The sequence below is a fragment of the Haliotis cracherodii genome, unplaced genomic scaffold, assembly GCF_022045235.1.
Source record: "Haliotis cracherodii isolate W230 unplaced genomic scaffold, xgHalCrac1.p SCAF_8, whole genome shotgun sequence".
Lineage (NCBI taxonomy): Eukaryota > Metazoa > Mollusca > Gastropoda > Lepetellida > Haliotidae > Haliotis > Haliotis cracherodii.
Window position 1 is genome coordinate 9,461,767 of NW_027266341.1, and position 19,951 is coordinate 9,481,717.

At 40.2% G+C, this 19,951-nt stretch overlaps 1 protein-coding gene across 2 annotated transcripts in view; it reads right to left on the reverse strand.

The window, feature by feature from the left end:
* Positions 1-19,951, reverse strand: part of LOC139449878 (glutamate receptor-like) — a 37,519-nt gene that overhangs the window by 8,522 nt on the left and 9,046 nt on the right. For both annotated transcript variants that reach the window (XM_071231448.1, XM_071231449.1), the window contains exons 2-12: positions 15,585-15,740; positions 13,860-14,108; positions 10,211-10,410; positions 9,491-9,544; positions 7,145-7,309; positions 6,603-6,764; positions 5,967-6,074; positions 5,132-5,233; positions 4,305-4,511; positions 2,715-3,067; positions 540-738 (exon numbers count right to left, since the gene is read on the reverse strand). In XM_071231448.1, the coding sequence (XP_071087549.1) occupies positions 540-738; positions 2,715-3,067; positions 4,305-4,511; positions 5,132-5,233; positions 5,967-6,074; positions 6,603-6,764; positions 7,145-7,309; positions 9,491-9,544; positions 10,211-10,410; positions 13,860-14,108; positions 15,585-15,740 (1,955 nt within the window). The remainder of the gene's footprint in view (positions 1-539; positions 739-2,714; positions 3,068-4,304; positions 4,512-5,131; positions 5,234-5,966; positions 6,075-6,602; positions 6,765-7,144; positions 7,310-9,490; positions 9,545-10,210; positions 10,411-13,859; positions 14,109-15,584; positions 15,741-19,951) is intronic.

A 19,951-nucleotide genomic window follows, 5' to 3' on the forward strand; every position in this document is an offset into this window, starting at 1 on the left:
AATGCAACACGAGAAGCGATAACAAGATGATACGAGATTTTGATAAAGCGAGAAAGCGAGAAAGTTTATGAAAAAATCCGTCTCAGCCCCACAAAGTGAAAGAGAACATCACCATCGCTTTCTCGTCTCGTGCTATCGCCTTCTCGTCTCGTGTTATCGCTTTCTCGTCTCGTGGTATAGTTTTCTCGTCTCGTGTTATCGCTTTCTCGTCTTGTGTTATCGCTTTCTCGTCTCGTGTTATGGCTTCCTCGCGGCCGTAATTGAAGGCGAGAAATCGACGTCTCCTCTCGGCCACTATAATTTAGGAACATACTGCAGTCAAACAAAACGGTCAAACCGCGACTCCACATCATGTCCCAGGCCGATTATTCATTAATCTGGAAATTAGTTAATGTTCATGTTTTAACTATAAGCGGTGTCGTCCGGATTATCGAACCTTCCCTGTATAAACTCACACCATGTATAAGTAGCCAAAGCTGAAAAGCAAACACAGGAATACACAATCTGTACAGTCCAATTACTTACCAAAGTATTCTTACCTTAAAGAAATCCCACGAGGTTCCAGTTCTTAATGTTCCATATTTGATCTCTTTCTGATTTACTAAATCATCTGCAGAATCAATAGGTGTTAACATCTTCTCAATAGTCAAGAAGGCTGCTAAATTGGCTGTGTAGGAAGATATAATGATAAGAGTGAAGAACCACCAGGCACTGCCGATCACCCGTCCAGACAAAGACCTAGAATACATTGCATCGTTAGCAGTACATCAGCCATTGACAAGAGTGATGTGGATGATAGGCAGATATCGCCATGCAATTTGGGTGAAGCAAGTAAAGGGGAAATTCTACAATCTACAAAGCAACTTTTCTTTAGTAACTATCGTATTACGCCCATTGAACAATATTCAAACCATCCAACTTCTAGGTCCCGTGGGGGAATCGAACCAAGGTAGTCAACGTGACAAGCGAACGGTTTGACCACAGGGAAACTACACAATCCTCTAATTTAAACCATTTTGATAGTTTTATAAATGCTTGATTAGCATTGACTTTTGTTGTTCAACGCACACTCAGAATTATTCCAGTTCTGTGATGGTAGCCTGTAAATATCATGGCGTTTGGACCGAACAAACCGGTGGTTGATCTAACACGCAACGATCCACACCGTCGGGTACTTTGACACGCTATCAACCAAGTAAATGAGCTGCCATCCCCACCTCCCACCCCCACACCCACACCAACACCCACACCCCACCACCGATCCATTAAGTCGCCTCGTACAAGTGAGTGAGTGAGGTTCCACGCCGCTTTTAGCATTATTCCAGCAATTTCACGGCGGGGGACACAAGACATGAGCCTCACACATTGTACCCACGTCGGGTATCGAAGCATGATCTTTGGCTTGAGGAGCGAACGCTTTTACCACTAGGCTACCCGACCGCCCCGTTGCCTCGTACAAAGATAGGTTGCTATGGACCAACTCAAACCAGGAATCCCCATGAAAATATTCTTGTAGCATGCTCTATGAATAATTCAAGCATATTCATAACAACGACTATATGCGGGTGGCATGCATTGAACCGAGTGGTGTAAAATGGTCTGAGGGTTTTTGAAAATAAAATCAACATAAGTTAAATGCGAATGACAACAAAATGGGACAGGTCATGCATCCAAGCACTGATATATCTCCAAGATTGATTCTTGGATGAATGAAATATATAGCAAGGGCGCGTAAGCCCAACATCAAGCGGCCTCAACATGATCGGGCACTTAACAGATACAGTTACAATAGTCAATGGTCGTTTTTCTTCATTGTCGTTGTATCATACCTGTACACGTTTATCTGGCATGTATCAACAGCTCAGGCTATATGTTATTATTCTACTAAATATTATGCTGCAATGTAGGAGTAATAAAATATGGGTATCGAGGCAGATGAGATGGATGAAACGAGATTAGTGTTGGTAAAAGTCGGTTTTCTGTATTGTTGTGCTTGTGATTGGGTACGTTTTCACTTCATCATAGTGTGAGAATATGATAACTGGAGGAAGGTTTGAGAGAAGTAATATCACTGAGAATCAAATGTCTATTGCTCTTTATCAGGGTGACAAAATGCAAGGTCTTAGTAAAGCTAAGTATCAAAACGTTTCGGGTAGCTAGGTTCAGAGTATTTCCAAATTTGACGCATCAGTGACCAAAATGTTCCCGTATTTTCTAAAGGTGAATGGTTGACTTGACTTTGCATGTGTTTGTGACGGGTGCGGCCGGTAAGGCAAGATACGCTCACCTTTTTCAAGAACAACGGGTATCATCACTTTTTGTTAGTGATTCAGTCGGAATCGTACAATGGACTCAGGAGATTTTAAGGACTACGGGGTTTGTCGCTTGCATTTTCATAATTTGACATGTGTTGTATGTACAATTACAGAGTTGTCGAAACATTCAATGAGCGGTTAACAGTCTTGAAATGTAAATATGAAAATAATATTTTGAATTGACAGTTTAACAATACTATCACATAAAATCATACGTAATATATAAGGGCGTAATACTGAGAAAGCAACACTATTTATATATCTAGTATACGTAATGTCAGATTATTTACAGGAAATCAAGAATTTGATATTCATCAATGTTTTTCTGTTTCTCTCAATGTTTAACCAGGATTCAGAAGAAAAATGACCATTTTCAACAATAAGCCCGGGGCCACCAACCTTGGAGATATATCAGACCCTTGCTGCATCAAAGCTCCCAGAGAGAACCACATTGTGTTGGAAATAGTGAAGGTGTTGTTGGCTTCTTTCTTCCCATTGCCATCCACAGTCCATTCGAAAGGACTGAAGCGGCCCACAAAGAAGAGTACAAAGCTGACACTCAGGAAGCCAACAGCTATACAGAGCCAGACATATCGGTCCAACGGTTCCATGAAGGAGAAAACGCCCGGTTTGACTTTGTCGGGTTTCTTGATCATGATACTGATTCCTGTGTTCATGAAAGGCTTGGAGAAGTCCACAACGCGCTCCCTGTCTTCGGTGATGGTCAGTGGTGCAACAGCAATCTGTCGTGTCTGCAGTTACATAATTGAACAATAAAAGGGTTTAATTCAACGACAATTAAGTGACACATCGTTAACACAAACTCAGTGCACATAACTGGATACATCATTAAATACGACTTGACATTAATCGTAATTTTATTCTCTGCTCGTTTTCATTTTTGTGGGCAGGTTCTCCGGACGGGATCTGGCGAAGTTTATTCCAGGTGATATTTTAAATGTGTTATTCTTTTGATTCGTAAAACATTAACCATTTTCCTGCTAAAATAAGGTTAAATAAACGTTGCGACACAAACGTCCCTATCACATCACCTAAGAGGATTTCATCCTTAACATACTTGTTTAACATCGATTCAATATTGTCGTATTACAGCCAGTGTTCCATTGAAATGGAGCGTACGGTGCATCTTATGTGACCAGAACACATTATGAATCAATTAAGCTTTTTATTAAATAAAAGATTTGAGATAGAGTTGTTTCAACGAAAACAAATACTTCAGGTAATACGACGTTGAGAATAGTCACACACACCTATAACATGTACTGGTTGTGATTGTTGTAGTGAGTTGGATTTAACGTCGTGTTCAACAGTAACTCAGTTATATCACCGGGTTGCAGCAACCAACTGACAGAATAAAAGTTTTGTTTACATTTACGCTCATTTATATTGTCAACACCGGAAAGAACAAGACCATAAGATGTGTTTGTCAGAACCAAAATAATATTCCCACTTGACGTTAACTTCAGCAGTGCAGGGGACCCGTGAAGATCCGGGGACGAATAGGTCTTCAGCAACCAATGTTGGCCGTAAAAAGTGACTATGCTTGTCGTAAGAGGCGACTAACGGGATCGGGTGGTCAGGCTCGCTGACTTGGCTGATGCATGTCATCGATCCAAATTGCGTGGATCCATGTTCATGATGGCAGTCAATGGATTATCTGGTCCAGACTTGATTATTTACAGACAGCCGTCATATAGCTGGAATACTGCTGAGTGCGGCAAACAAACAAACAAACAAGCAGAAGTGCAATGGTCCCTTCAGGTATGATCGTCGGTTTGAATCCCAGATTCGACCCAATGAAGTTTTATTTTTCATCGGCAAAAGTGGTAGACTCCTTAGCACTACATCACTACATCACGTGGGCTTTTCTCTCCAACCAAGACAACACCCTTAATAAAGGCGAAATACTGTTCAAGGCAGCGTTAACCCAATATCACTCACACAATCACTATTCTGTAAGTAACTTACACCATTGATCAGTTCTCCAACCATGCCTGACCACTGACCAGTAGACTCATTCTTTCTTCCATAATCGTTGGCGATTTCTATACGAAATTCAAAATTGGCTTGTTTGGCTACCAGGCCAACGAGGTCAATACAGTAACCTTCATACTCGTTACCGGCGACTGGAGGCTCACCATTTGTAAGTTTTTTCTTCATTACAAATGGCGATACCTGAAAGAAAATTAAATCAATCAATGGTGGTTCTATTCTGAGTCTGATGAGCAGGATCCGATTCCGAGTCTAAGGCGATCTGTTAAGCTTTAGCGAGAAGCTAGTATGGAGAAGACATCCGTGCCAGCATCGATTCTTGTAGTCGGAGTACGATTATACGCTCAGATCGGCCAATCGGTAGATAAGAGTTGGGTATTCCAAAATGTATAACCATCTTAATACGCAATGCTCCAGCATATGTGGTTAATTACCTATAGACCAACAACTATACTGTTATATAAACCCTGCTGTATTAAGAATAAATTCTTTGGCCATCATGCACTCACACATATTGACGTGGCGACAGTTTTGCCATGCAAAAACTCAATATTGTTAATAAGCTTTTATGAATATATACGTCAACGCCAGAGAGTAACCTGGTAACACTGTACATTAAACAAGACTTTTTAAGTTAAAACCAAAATTTGTTTCGGTAACTACGGTAACTTGTGGAATATAACCGTACATATCATATAAAAGAAAAATTCCAACTCCTGGAGCGGTCATTATATCAGGGTATTATTTTTTCTCTAGAAGAAAATGAATACAATTATATTTGTATAAGGTTACATTATTCTTACCATGATAGTGGTAACCACTTGAGTCTTGTTTTTAGATGATGTATTCAAGGTTCTATTAATGTTGTCCTTTGTATCCAGTTCCCGTCTGTTCCATGACTGTTTCTGTTAAAACACGCATCAAGTAAATATGTGTGAGTTTAGTGTGAACTAAGTCGATCTTGTAATGTACTCAAAAGCAAAGTTAGCTGAGCCAATACTGACAGTTGCATGTTAAGATAAATTATGATTACACAGATGACAGATGATACAACAAACCACCTATCAATGCTAACCATGGACGGGAAGAGCGATGCCGTTTCAGCGCAGCAAAAAAAAACAATATTCTTTCCCTTAACCTTTACAACTCTAAATAGAAATAGAACAAGGCAGCATAGGCCCCTGGTAAGAGATGTGACACTGAATAGCGAACTACGTGCCTTGGGTGGCATGAACAGGCAAATCTGGATTCGAACCGAAGATCAAAAGTTTCTAGGATGCTAACGACTGGGCCACCCGAGCCCCTGCACTCATGTACATGTATCTAAGTAGCACCTGATCAATCTGAGAATCATTCCATACCTTCTATGGGAGTGTGCTACTTAAAATTCAACAATATTGTATGAATTTGGTATATGACGGTGTACTTATACGAACACCAACTGAATACAATGATTACCCATTATCCTCTCTTAGTTTGTACCTTTGCTACACTGGGTATTATGCACCTTCTTCAATCACAACGTTTACAAACATGCAGATCAGTTGTTTGGTAATCTATTAGCATGTATTAATAAATCTGAAATTTATCGATTTATGGTTGTATTTGTTTTAATGGTGCGTCAGGACGTATATTTACATGTTCAAAGTCTTTCTTGTGCGTCAATTCGTAAACATCAATTTTAAAGTCATTCCTCATTCCCTGGTTATCGAATCCAACACCTCCAGTTAATCCAGTAAATGAATACTGTAAAAGACAAAAGCGAAAGAATTAGAGTATATCCATGAACGAAATAAGTATAAGTCAAACATACGATAATCGTGATGCCAATAGCAACATTGAGGAGTGATTTGGCAGTTACTCGTGCTATCGAGGGAGAGTTTCACAACAGTTTTCGTTAAATACCTTGCTCAAAACATGTCATTTTTACAACAGACACTTTATGAAGAAACACACCCAATGAGTGGAAGCACCACACGTACACCTCTTTACTCGTTATAAAACACTTTTAGATGCATGCAAAGTGCTACGCAAAATACCTTGGTCGTATGTAGACCCACTCCTTAACGGTACAATCAATTATCGCGAATACCTTTCCGTTACCATTGGAAGTGTGGACAGATTCGTGACGTCAGTTGTCTATGAATGTGTTGACTTTATAAAGTAAGGCCTTGCAAGGTCGTATGTTATAGAGACATGAGCATGACATCTGAAGCGTTCTCATGACGTTTTGATTACCAGCTTATACACTTGAGTGCATGCTGACACATATACCTGTATTAGCTGTTGAAGAACACGTGGTCCATTCTCCGACTTGGACCTGCCAGGGTTCCTGCAATAGACTCTGTCCATGCCACCTTGCTTGGTCCGGAGAGCACCGATTTGTAACGATTTGTGTACAGCTTCTACGGTGTCGAGCAGCAAGGCTGATTCCGTCTGAATAATAGAGCATATCACATGTGTGGGTACGCCATTCTTTACCAGCATATGTATACATGTATTTCCGTGGCTACTTTCTGTACTGTATATTTCGGCAATGAGGAAGTTGAATGTATCGATATTATCATAACAATTCAAATAAATTACAAATTACAAATAAATATTTTGTTGTTGCTTTATTTAACTGTCTTCATGATCACGAAATATAGCGACGAAATTCTATGCATATTCATTAGAAAGTAAAGGTACCAACAAACATCTAAAGACGACCTTCACAATCAGCGGATCCTGCTATTGGGCGCAAGGGTGAATCATGGTGGAAGACGTGAACAAGCACTGGCGCAACAGAAACAAAAGTTAACTTTTCCTGAACTTACCGATAAAGGAAAGAGGTCTGGGTAGTTCGATTGTTTGGATTTCCACAATTGCTCAGCTTTTTTGTATGCGTCACTATTATCTTGTATGATTTTAAAGGCTGTTATGTTTACACCTCCGTATTTAAACACATCAAAGAAACGTCGATTATTCAAGTCATAGGCGGTCTGAAAAATACAAATAAACAAATTTTAGAATTAATGTTAATAAATTCATTTCAATGTGTACAATGGTTTAGAATTGTGATATCTTATACGTGTCATCAATATTAAGTGAATTCATCAAATGCGCATGTTTCTTCAGCAAGGGGACCGGCACATTTACATCACAACCTAAACTTAAATATTGTGGACAAGGAGCGTAATAAATCGAGTTAAATGAGGAGATATTTGGAGTGTTTCTTCCCGATCCTTTGGCGAGGGACTTACAGCATTCATTCACGAGTTTCGCGTAAGTTATTTTATATATTACTCATGACATTTGAAATTTGAAACTTCATTGAATGTAGCCTATTGTTCAGATGACGCTATGTAATAAGTTTGTCACGTCAGGGTCAATTGATGACGTCATACTGTATTTGTACTAACAATGAATGACCAATCAGCATTGAAAATCGCTAAAATACAAATATGAAAATATCCGAAAGTTATTACACACGATTATTCTACTCTTATGGGCAATAAATCCAGTAATACGTGTAGGTAGTTAGAAACAATCTGTGTATCGGTAAAAGATCATATATGTGAGAGAGTTTGGTGTAACGCCGCTACGAACACCATTTTAGTGACATCACAGCGTATCAGCTTCTAAGAGAGTCAAAACGTATGCAGTTCTGAAACGCTAGTCACTTTGATGCTGATAAATTAATCAAATACAGTCTGAGGTTCGAACCTACGATGATAGCATCCTTACAAGGGACGTAATTCTTGACAGCTAATTGCCGCGCCCAATGTTTATATATAACATACATTTAATTCTTCTTTAATTGACGTATCAAGCCCTGTAAAAACTCTTGGAGTCATCCTTGACAGCGAGTTAACGCCCGAAAGCCAGGTTGACCAACATAGCAAAGTTTGTTTCTTCAACATCAGAAACATCAGTACCATCAGAAAATGTCGGTCGACAGGATCAAGAAAGCGTCACATATCCTTTCCAGATTGGACTACTGTAACAGCCTCCGCACCGGAATGCCCTAATCCCAGATATCAAAGCTCCAATGTATTCGGAACATACTAGCCAGGATCGTGTCTCTCACGCCAAGATCTGACCATATTACCCCAGTCCTCAACAACTTGCACTTGCATTTAAGAATCTCTGCCAGACGTACCAATGTAATGCCAGGATCGCACCGTAATATCTGTCAAACATGATTGGTGCTTAAAATCCTGCCAGATCACTCAGATCACAAGAGGAAAACCTGATTATACCGAAGACAAATGTCCGATATGGTAAGCGTTCTTTCTCCTGTCAGGCAACTGTAGATTGGAACAATCTGTGGCACGACATAAAGCTGTACTTCTCACTACTATCCTTCAGATCGCAGCCGAAGACTTATTCATTCAGACAAACACAATGTGGATAGCTCATCTATGCCTGCATGTGCGCTTAGAACAAGCTTATGCATGTATAGCGGCCCGTTATAAGTGGACTATTATACGATACACTACTTTTAAGTTTCGCTGTATATTCGGGTCATGTTTATTTAAGACTGAGGTTCATCGCAGCGTTTCAACTGTATGATCTACGATTCATAATTCCTTGAAACACATGAGCTCGGACAACATCATCAACTATTACTGTAAATCTTAAAATTAATGCGTCTCCAAAATAATACGACTGCTGACCCCTAGACAAAAATGCGACTAAGTATCAATGCGACTCCAAACATGAACTGGATTGGTTAATGATGCCGAATTTGAGACGAGTGGGTAGAATCCTTGACCCAGACAGTGATAACTCACCGGATGCCTATGTTGTAATTTCTATTCTTTGAATGACAATGATATGTACTTGTTACAAACTGCTGCTCAATAAACTTTATTTGTGTTTATATTCAATTTGGTATTTCCGCTATCCAAAGTGCACAGTGAGGCCATCTCATTGTTGATAATTATTTTGGAGACATAAATGCGAAGTTTCATTAATGTGAACAAACACCACTCGCATTTTTCGCCTTTAATTTACGCTCGACTTAATTTCAAGCTTTACAGATAACTGACATATACAATACTTGATGAGATCGTATTGGAGATGTCTGTCTTGCAGTTAGTCTAGGAATTGTTGAATATTTAATAATTAAAGTCTCATAACGTTAGTTAGATGAGAACTTTGATGACAATTACACTCACCAGACTGGCTAGTATATAGTGATAGTTTTCTCTGTTCATTCCAACATCTATGATCTGGAACAAGCAATCAAAACACATTGTCAGGTGACAGCAGACAGTCCCAATACATTATATTTTCATTATAAACAAACAGAATGTATGTCTCTTAAAGTTGTGTGGAATCACTTGAATATAACCCAAAACTAATCCCGCCCCTATCCACTCTGACTTTCTCTCTTGAACATACATGTACCCACACTACAGCCAAGTCACCAATTCCTCACCCACAGACCCGGGTCCACACCCTAACAAGGTAAACCAATTCCCAAACAGCGATCATCCACACCACATTGATAACACCATCACTACGTCACCTACACCACATCAACCTCAGCTCATCGCACATACCACATTACCAACACCACATTATCCAACAATTATTACCTTCACCACATCCGACACAACATATCACCCGATGCACATCACACTCACTACATCGCACACACTACATCACACTCACTACATCGCACTCACTACATCACACTCACTACATCGCACACACATCACCCACATTATCCAAATTACATCGACCTCACCACATCAACCAGATCACCCAGTTCACATCACCATTGCCATTTCTCCATCATAATCCAAATCACCATCGACACATTCCCGCCATTGGGAATATAATAATATTCAAACTAAAAATATCAAGGTATGTGAATCATGGACAAGCGTGACCTGGGTAAGTATCTTCTGGTAGGCACTAGTCGAGGAAAGGTCAAGAACAATCCTACGTAGCGAGTCCTCTTCGTCCTTGTAGTCAAGGTGACGGAGCAGGTCGTAGGAACTGTCGACATCCCGGATCCGGAATGCGTCTAAAACCCGGGAGAACGCCTGTCCTTGGATGTGGTTATACAACTTTTGTAGACGCCACAAACCTAGAAAAAATGACACACGGTTGACCTGTACATAGGCCCATGTGAACGACACATGATGGCATAATACATAGGCCTGTACGACACATGGAGGGATAAGACATTGATCTTGATGATCAACACAAGATGGGATAATGCATTGGCCTAGACCGACACATGTTTGGAAAATACATTGGCTTAGATGAACAACACATGATATGAAAATATATTGGCCTAGATGACCGACACATGATGGGAAAAAACATTGGCTTAGATGACCAACACATGATGGGATAATACATTGGCTTAGATGACCGACACATGATGGGATAATACATTGGCTTATAAAACCGACACATGATGGGATAATGCATTGGCCTAGATGACCGACACATGATGGGAACATACATCAATTAGCCTAGATGAACGACACATGATGGGAAAATACATTGGCTTAGATGACCGACACATGATGGGATAATACATTGGCCTAGATGACCGACACATGAAGGGATAATACATTGGCCTAGATGACCGACTCATGGAGGGATAATACATTGGCTTATAAAACCGACACATGATGGGATAATGCATTGGCCTAGATGACCGACACATGATGGGAACATACATCAATTAGCCTAGATGAACGACACATGATGGGAAAATACATTGGCTTAGATGACCGACACATGATGGGATAATACATTGGCCTAGATGACCGACACATGAAGGGATAATACATTGGCCTAGATGACCGACTCATGGAGGGATAAGACATTGACCTTGATGATCAACACAAGATGGGATAATACATTGGCTTAGATGACCGACACATGATGGGATAATATATTGGCCTAGATGACCGACACATGATGGGAAAAAACATTAATAAGCCTAGATGACCGACACATGATGGGAAAATACATTGGCTTAGATGACCGACACATGATGGGACAATGCATTGGCCTAGATGACTGACACATGATGGGATAATACATTGGCTTATATGACCGACACATGATGGGATAATGCATTGGCCTAGATGACCGACACATAAAGGGATAATACATTGGCCAAGATAACTGACACGTGATGGGATAATACATTGGCCTAGATGACCGACACATGAAGGGATAATACATTGGCCCAGATGACTGACACGTGATGGGATAATACATTGGCCTAGATGACCGACACATGATGGGATAATACATTGGCCTAGATGACCGACACATGAAGGGATAATACATTGGCCTAGATGACCGACACATGATGGGATAATACATTGGCCCAGATGACCGACACGTGATGGGATAATACATTGGCCTGGATGACCGACACATGATGGGATAATGCATTGGCCTAGATGACTGACACATGATGGGATAATACATTGGCCTAGATGACCGACACATGATGGGATAATACATTGGCCTAGATGACCGACACATAGTCCTACTCTTTGCGTTGATATAGTTAAGGAAATGAATAGTAAAGCTTGTGTTTATATGGATTGTTTTGTTATGTATCTGTCAAAATAAGGATTGAAGTTGTATTTGTTGACCTTCATCACTTGATGAAGACATTTCCTCACGTGAGCAAATTTAGCATGAAGCACTTCGTGCATTATGGAATTTGCTCACGTAAGGGACTGTCTTCATCAGCTGATGAACGTCAACAAATACAACTTCAACCCTTTATGTGAGTGTCGATGCACTATCTTTACAGTCACATGAAGGGATTACACACAGAATGAGAGCGTTAACGCGTGAATGAATTATACAAAGGCCAAGAGTTTTTTGTTTGTGTTTTTTGCATATGGTTTAACGCGGCACTCAGCAATATTCCAGCTATATGACGGCGGTCTGTAAAGAAATCGAGTCTGAACTAGACAATCCAGTGCCTGGCATCATGCGCATCGATATACGCAATTGCGACACGATGATATGCATCAACCAAATCAGAGAGTCTGACCATATCCCGTTAGGAATGACACATGATAGGATTAAACATACGCGTTTTCTTTCAAGGTATTTATAATTGCCTTCTCGTCCTTCGTCAGGAGTCCGTTACACATTAGGAATTCAATCCTATGTGTATCTGCCAGTGTCCCTTTTGTAACGTGTACGTGTTCCAACCTTTGCATACAAATTATATTGAGATACCTTTGCATGCATGTTATCATAATTATCGAATGCTTACTGAACATGTTTTCCTTGACTTCCAGGAGTACATTTCTTGCCAGTGCCATCTTTGATATGATTCTATATATTTATACACATGACGGGCGTGACATGTACGACTCTTCCCTGTATGTGATGCGTCTGCTCAACCTCGTCTATCACAGAATAGAGTCATGATTAAGAGGGTTCCTCGCAACTTATCAAACAGAATGTTTAATCAATGTCCTTGGGGTCAACGTGATCGAAGTCTTCTTGACGCTTAAATTGGGCTGATTCTGCCTGTTTATATAGACAGGTATGTCTGGAGAGGTTTCTACAGATTCATCCATGTTTACTCGTCTCTTACGTCGTTCCAATTCTGACTAACGAAATGGATTGTGAAATCCTGATGGGAAACGCAAACAGCAAGCTGACAAGAAATGTTTGTTGACAAGGCATACATCGTCATTAATCTTACTCGTGATCTACTCTTGCTTCCAAGACCGTGTATGTACAATTGGGAAAATTATCAAGATATATTGCGACTGTAAAGTGAATATTGAGTTTGAAATGGAGTTATTTAAGATGATATGTAAGCATATTTGTCTCAGCGTTCAGTTTGTTTTTCATATACGAACGTGTTAGAAGAATCGTGTTTGACACCGATTGCTATTCCTGTTTTAGGTATAGCCTTATTATATATTCAAGTTTCTGTCAGTAAATACCACCGAGTAATTGAACGATAACATGTGTATCGTACTCTTTATCTTAATAAGAGTTCCTCTGCATTCATTCAACTGTGCATCCCTATTTTGTTTTAAATGTGGGTGCACGGATGACACTTTGGGTCCAGTCGCCTGGATTCGGGCAAAGACTCTGATCGCGGGTTCGAATCCATGATTCGCCCTTCTTAAGATCCTTGGTCGGTCAGCACCCCATCCTCTTGTGTGAACTAAATTTGTAAACGTCTACGTCCTGCTCAGGACTTTCCTCTCACATTTCACCAACAGGCTGTTATGACCCGTGAAGATCCGGGGTAGAATTGGTCTTCAGCAACCCATGCTTGCCGTAACAGGTGACTATGCTTGTCGTAGGGGGCGACTAATGGGATCGAGTGGTCAGGTTCGATGACTTGGTTGATGCATGTCATCGTATCCCAATTGCGTGGATCGATGATCATTATGTCAATCACTGGATTGTATGGTCCAGACTCGGTTATTTACAGACCGCCGTCATATACCTGGAACATTGCTGAGTGCGGCGTTAAACAACAAACCAACCAACCAACTGTGATGTACTTGAAATACTCACCATCGTCGGAATCGTACACATAATATATTTTCTGCCAGTAAAGAATGTCAATAACTTTGATCACTGCATCAATCAAAGGAGGTGCCATGGAAACTTCATAACCATAATAGTCATATGGCTCAGATCTCGTGGCGGTTGGGACGATGTAAGGCACTTTGAGGGCGTGGCTGAATGACTGTATGGTGTTGAACGACTCTGCGCTGTTGGCACCGATAATTGCCGCCACGCCTTTGTTCATCAGATTACACACTGAAACAATACCAATGTAATATTATCATGTCAAAAACAAACAAATATTGATTTAAATTCACACTTACATCATTCCCAATAAACATTTATCAATTTGTAAAGAGCTCCCTCGATTATCCAGTTATATTCTCGATTCTATTTTGATGAATACCTTGGACCCAAAACTGTTTTTCGTTAGTGACGTCACAACCTCCATCGCCCTTGTTTTAAACTGAGTATTATATTTCTCTGATTCATGGATGGCTATTTTAGAATAAGTGAGTATGTATGGTTATACGCCGCTTTAAGCAATATTCCAGCAATATCACGGCGGGGGAAACCAGAAATGGGCTTCATGCATTGTACCCATATCGGGAATCGAACCCGGGTCTTAGGTGTGACGAGCGAACGCTTTAACCACTAGGCTACCCGACCGCGGCTCTATTTTATAATAAATAAAGCTATGATATGAAATGTGTTCATTGTATTATCATTATAGAAGGAAGAATTGATAATATATGTTTGAACAAATACTGTGGTAACTAAATCACACAATGTACGCAGTAGGAATTACTTAACATGTGTGTCATATTTGTCATTATGAAAATACAGATCACGGCACTGAAGGATTAACTGAAACCAAATGAGAATTCAAAGAGCGTTGCCGTCGAAATATACGTGTATTCCTTCCATGACAGATTAACTGTAACAATATGAAAGAATCGGATGTTCTTTAACTTCTTTTGATTGGTATATTTTCCTTGAATATGATTTATAATCAAGACTGGTTAATATCTGGTATTGACGTTTTATATACCCACTGATCTGAGGCTCCGACTTTCGCTGTCAAGAGCTGGGTGACTTATGAGTGTCAGAAAGCTATTATTGTGATTTCAAATACCAGATGAGTACTGATTATGGTTCGTGGTTTGTCATCACCACAGTCTGGTCAACGTCTACGACCAGCATCAATTCGGGCTTTCCTCCCACATCATGCTGACAAGCCGTGATATAACTGGAATACTTCTCATAGCAGTTTTTAACCAAACTCACTCATTCACGCACGCACGCACTCACTCACGCACGCACGCACGCACGCACGCACGCACGCACGCACGCACGCACGCACGCTCGCACGCACGCACTCACTCTGTGCAGGCCGTTTAACCAAACTCACTCACTCACTTTGTGATACAACTTGAACACTGTTCAAAGCGGCGCTTATCCAAACTCACAATGTACACTAACTTGTAAATAGTTGAACCATAATACACGCATTCCAAATGCGGAATAGCAATAGATAATAATAGCGCCATTCAAACCGTCAAGTTTAATCATGTGTACGCGTCAAAACACACGACGCGTGATCCAAACGTCGCATTATTACCCTGGTCAATGGATTGATATACATGCAAACTGGTTTCTCAGCTTCGTGGGAGTATACCACCCAAGCCGCATGTTTTGAATTCACAACCTACCGGGTACCCATATACTTACATGTTTCGCTCAACTTGTAGTTATCATTCATATCCGTTCTATTTTCACTTAAAACAGGATGCCATCGATATGGGTTGCCATTATTTTTAATGGAATTTATCCTCGCTGTGGCGAAGTCGTAGGCTCTCTTCATGTCAGGGTCGTTGATGACTATTCCTGCAATAAAGATTCTCAAGTATATACATGCTTATGGATGTGAAATGTTCGTAATTACATTATTTTGTTAAGTCCTTGTTTTTTATTACGATGTTTCCTCACAGGGCCGGTTTCAACATCGGTCTCTGAATACCATTGCTGACTGAGGTCACTGGTCTGGATGGTACACGATATGCGTTAGGAAATTATTATGACGTCATTCGACGCACAAACTGACGTCACAAATTTCTGACTCCAACATCACGTGCTGAATGTAAAATGCACTGTTGTCTATATACAAGACAGTGGAGAGTTATCTACGGTTTCCATATTCCCTGGTTTGACTTGAGCTGCAGAAGAAAACAAGGATGTATTTGAATTATCCCAATGATTGTTTAACATCTTTGTAGTTTTGTGTAGTAGTTTATTCAAAAGTAATGATCTGATTACTACAGTAAATCTCGACCTAGGTATGCTGATCGATTATAAACGCGTATGTATATTGGAGTATACGGATGACATTGAACTGCTTGCTGAACCGAAAATGGGCATTAACTGATCGAACACCTTGACTATGGCTGTTTGACTGAACCAGCTGCCTCATCTGCCAGCAGACCGCTTACATGTCTCCATATCTCAAAATATAAGATGCTGGATCGAATGAACTGTTATACATCAGATCTACTGAATAGGTCTTCAGCAACCCATGCTTGCTGTAAAAGGCGACTGTGCTTGTCGTAAGCGGCGACAACCGGGATCGGGTGGTCAGGCTCGCTGACTTGGTTGATGCATGTCATCGATCCCAATTGCGTGGAGAAGCGACATGCACCTTAAATATGGTTAGTATCTTAAAGAAATTCAGAGATCGCCATTCATCTGTTATCAACTTTTCCTGAGTGAGTTTGTTTTACTGCCCTTTGGACAATACTCCGGTTACATCACAGGGTGCCGACTTGTAGGAGGAAAGCTGGAATCGGTGCAGGTCGCAGACGTTTACAGATTAACAGTCCCAACAGTACTGAAGGACTGGATTTGGCTGATTGCTTGAGATGTTTTCATACCAATTGCATTTGATATTGCCATAAAACTGAAGATTATTGTCTTAACTTCTTGTGTAAACGTGCAGCCAATCTCAGGGATTTACATCAGTGATACAAAAGGAAAATATATTGGAAGACTACAAATAACTCATTTGCTTATATGTGTTTATCAAAATGACGTCTACACACAAAAATTCCAAATATATAAGGCTACTTTTCCAAAATAAGGATAAGAATTAATGGATAAACAACTTCTTTATTACAATTAAGAGCGACGTTTCGGTGTAGGTTCTAACACCGTTATCAAGCAAGTGATATACAGAGTGTGGTTGACAAGTATATATACAGGAGGAGGCAATGTTATATACGCTGTATATCACTTGCTTCATAACGGTGTTAGAACCGACACCGAAACGTCGCTCCTAATTGTAATAAAGAAGTTTTTCATCCATAAATTCTTATCCTTACTTTGTACTCCAACTTCTAAATGCCTATCAAAGAAATTACTTCCAAAGAGCTGTATCCGGGCTTGTTTGGCAAATGCGTTTAGCGCCGGTCCAACAGACGTAATTGACAGTCAGAACTTTTTCCCGATGAACACATCACAGGGGACATGCGCGTGCATTCCGCTGTCATTGTGATCCGTACTTATTTTAGGAGCGCAGTTGCTTGAAATACGAGTGATATTGTTGTCTATCTTATAACGCGATATAACGTGCTCGCCTGAATGCCCCGATTGTCAAAGAAAATCAATGTTTATATTGGCACTGTAGTTATAGCAGCTTCACAGAAATAAATATAATAACAGTCTTTAGAGAATAATCGAATAAATGTCTTTGGCAAATAGACACTGCGGCGCATTTAATTCATATCTGTCCACATAAATGTTAAATCAGCGAAGATTCAATATCATTTCTGTTGTGTTCTGTATCAGTTTTCGATCTACACATTTTTCTGAACATTTACTAATTTCATAATATATGTGAAACTTTAAACTGTTTGTCCCGATTAAGGTATTTGTTTTGCAATCGCCACTTTATCAAAACAGTGGTAATACCTTTGCAATAATGCTGACATGCCGTGATATATGAAAAAAAAACATTTACCCCGATAAAGAGCTCTAAGTATTTTGTCTGCAGGTTGGCATCATTCTTACCAATTTCTCATAAATATATTCTTGGTGGTGATGCGGTTCCTTGAATATGATGTCCGCGTACAATTTACGACTTTTATATTGACTGGAGATCCGAGGCAGTAGGCTGGTTATAGGTCAAGACGACCAAAAGTAATTTTCTTCTAGGCATCCATATTTTTCATTCGGCCTACATTATATGCAGAAAAGATTATAGATCACATCTCTGGATCTTTCCTATTACCACGATAGCGTTGCTACGGAGCGACAGCAGATTCACAGAGTGAATTAAGACATGACTGGGAGTCGAATAGCAGCTAATATCATGAGAAGCGGACGTAAAATCCCCATGAAGCAATTCCAGTGCATGCCTTTGGTAATGGTTGGTTGGTTGGTTGGTTTGTTGTTTAACGCCGCACTCAGCCATATTCCAGCTATATGACGGCGGTCTGTCAATAATCGAGTCTGGACCAGACAATCCAGTGATTGATATCATGAGCATCGATACACGCAATTGGGATCGATGACATGTATCAACCAAGTCAGCGAGCCTGACCACCCGATGCCGTTAGTCGCCTTTTACGACAAGCATGGGTTGCTGAAGACCTATCCTACCCCGGAATCTTCACGGGTCGCTTTGGTAATGGGCAAGACAAGATGGAAGTCATTCCCTTGGTACAGCAATGACAATACATTTCAAAAATATGAAATACACCCGTTATGAAACATATGTGTACCTTTATGTTGTGTTTATTGTTCTGCTTGTTATCGCCGCACTCAACTATAATCCTGACTCGTGAAGATCCGGGGTATAATAGGTCTTCAACAACCCAGAAATGGGCTTCACACATTGTACCCATGTCGGGAATCGAACCCGGGTCTTCGGCGTGACGAGCGAACGCTTTAACCACTAGGCTACCCGACCGCCCCTAAAGGTTCTAGAACATGTCTCTTTACCAAAACGAAGCACTGCAAGAAAAACGATGTTGAATTCCCCTGTCTTCATTAATACACAACAGTCTTCTGACAGGTTTTTTTCCACACTGTAATCCATGCAATGTCTGTGTAATGAGACGCAATGTTTTCTCCTCAGTCTTCGTAGCTAATGAGTTTTGATTTTAGATTTAAATTAATTTTAAAAAATAGAATAATTACTCAGGTTTTTCCCCAAATAAGTAATTGTTAGCTCGACGACTGTCCAAGGTCTCCATATGTGATATGAAAAACGTTTGCTCCTCTTTTCATAAAAAAACAATTGTATGTCTTGAAAAGTGATCGGATACGATCCAAACACAAGACCTGGTGATACCGTGGATTGCCCGGTCACGTGACACTAAAGTAGTCCATCGTGCAGGCAGATGTCTCCCTACTCAGCAAATGGCTGCGCCTGATTACAACATTTTGTGTGTGTTTTGACTCATATTTCTATTTTTTGTTAACAAAAATTGTCTTTTCAACCTTCAGCTTTGACTTTGGCGCCGTGTTGGTGTCTCGCATCAAAGTGTTCTCAGCTTCAAACTTTCCCAAACTACCCTTGAATATATTGATTTCATTTTTTTGCTGGGATTTGATTGTATAGTTGTCTGTCTCATCATGATTTAACAAGAGGGAAGGATTCAATGCCTGTTTTGAAATAACGCCTTGGACAGGTTGGAATGTTTCGAAATGTGCAGTTATGGTTTGGTTTTCCAAGTCTGTCATAAGTAAATTAATATAAGATTAACTGCATGAGACGAGACAAGATGTACGAATATTTATTGCAAATACATATGCTACCCAAACTGTAATTGAAGGAAACTGCGAAGTATCTAAAAAGTGTCTATTTGAAATTAGCTTGTGTGGCATTAAAAATGCATTATGAAGAGGTAGAACTATCGTCAGTGAATGATTTATATTGTACGCCGTATTTGCAGTATTCCAGTCATATCACATCGGGGAATCTAACCCTGTCCTCCGGGTGACTCCGAGCTTTAACCACTACGCGTTATCTTCGCTCCTGAACTATATCGAGTATATTCACACATTCTTTATATCGTAATAGGACCGCCTAGTCCTAGTCC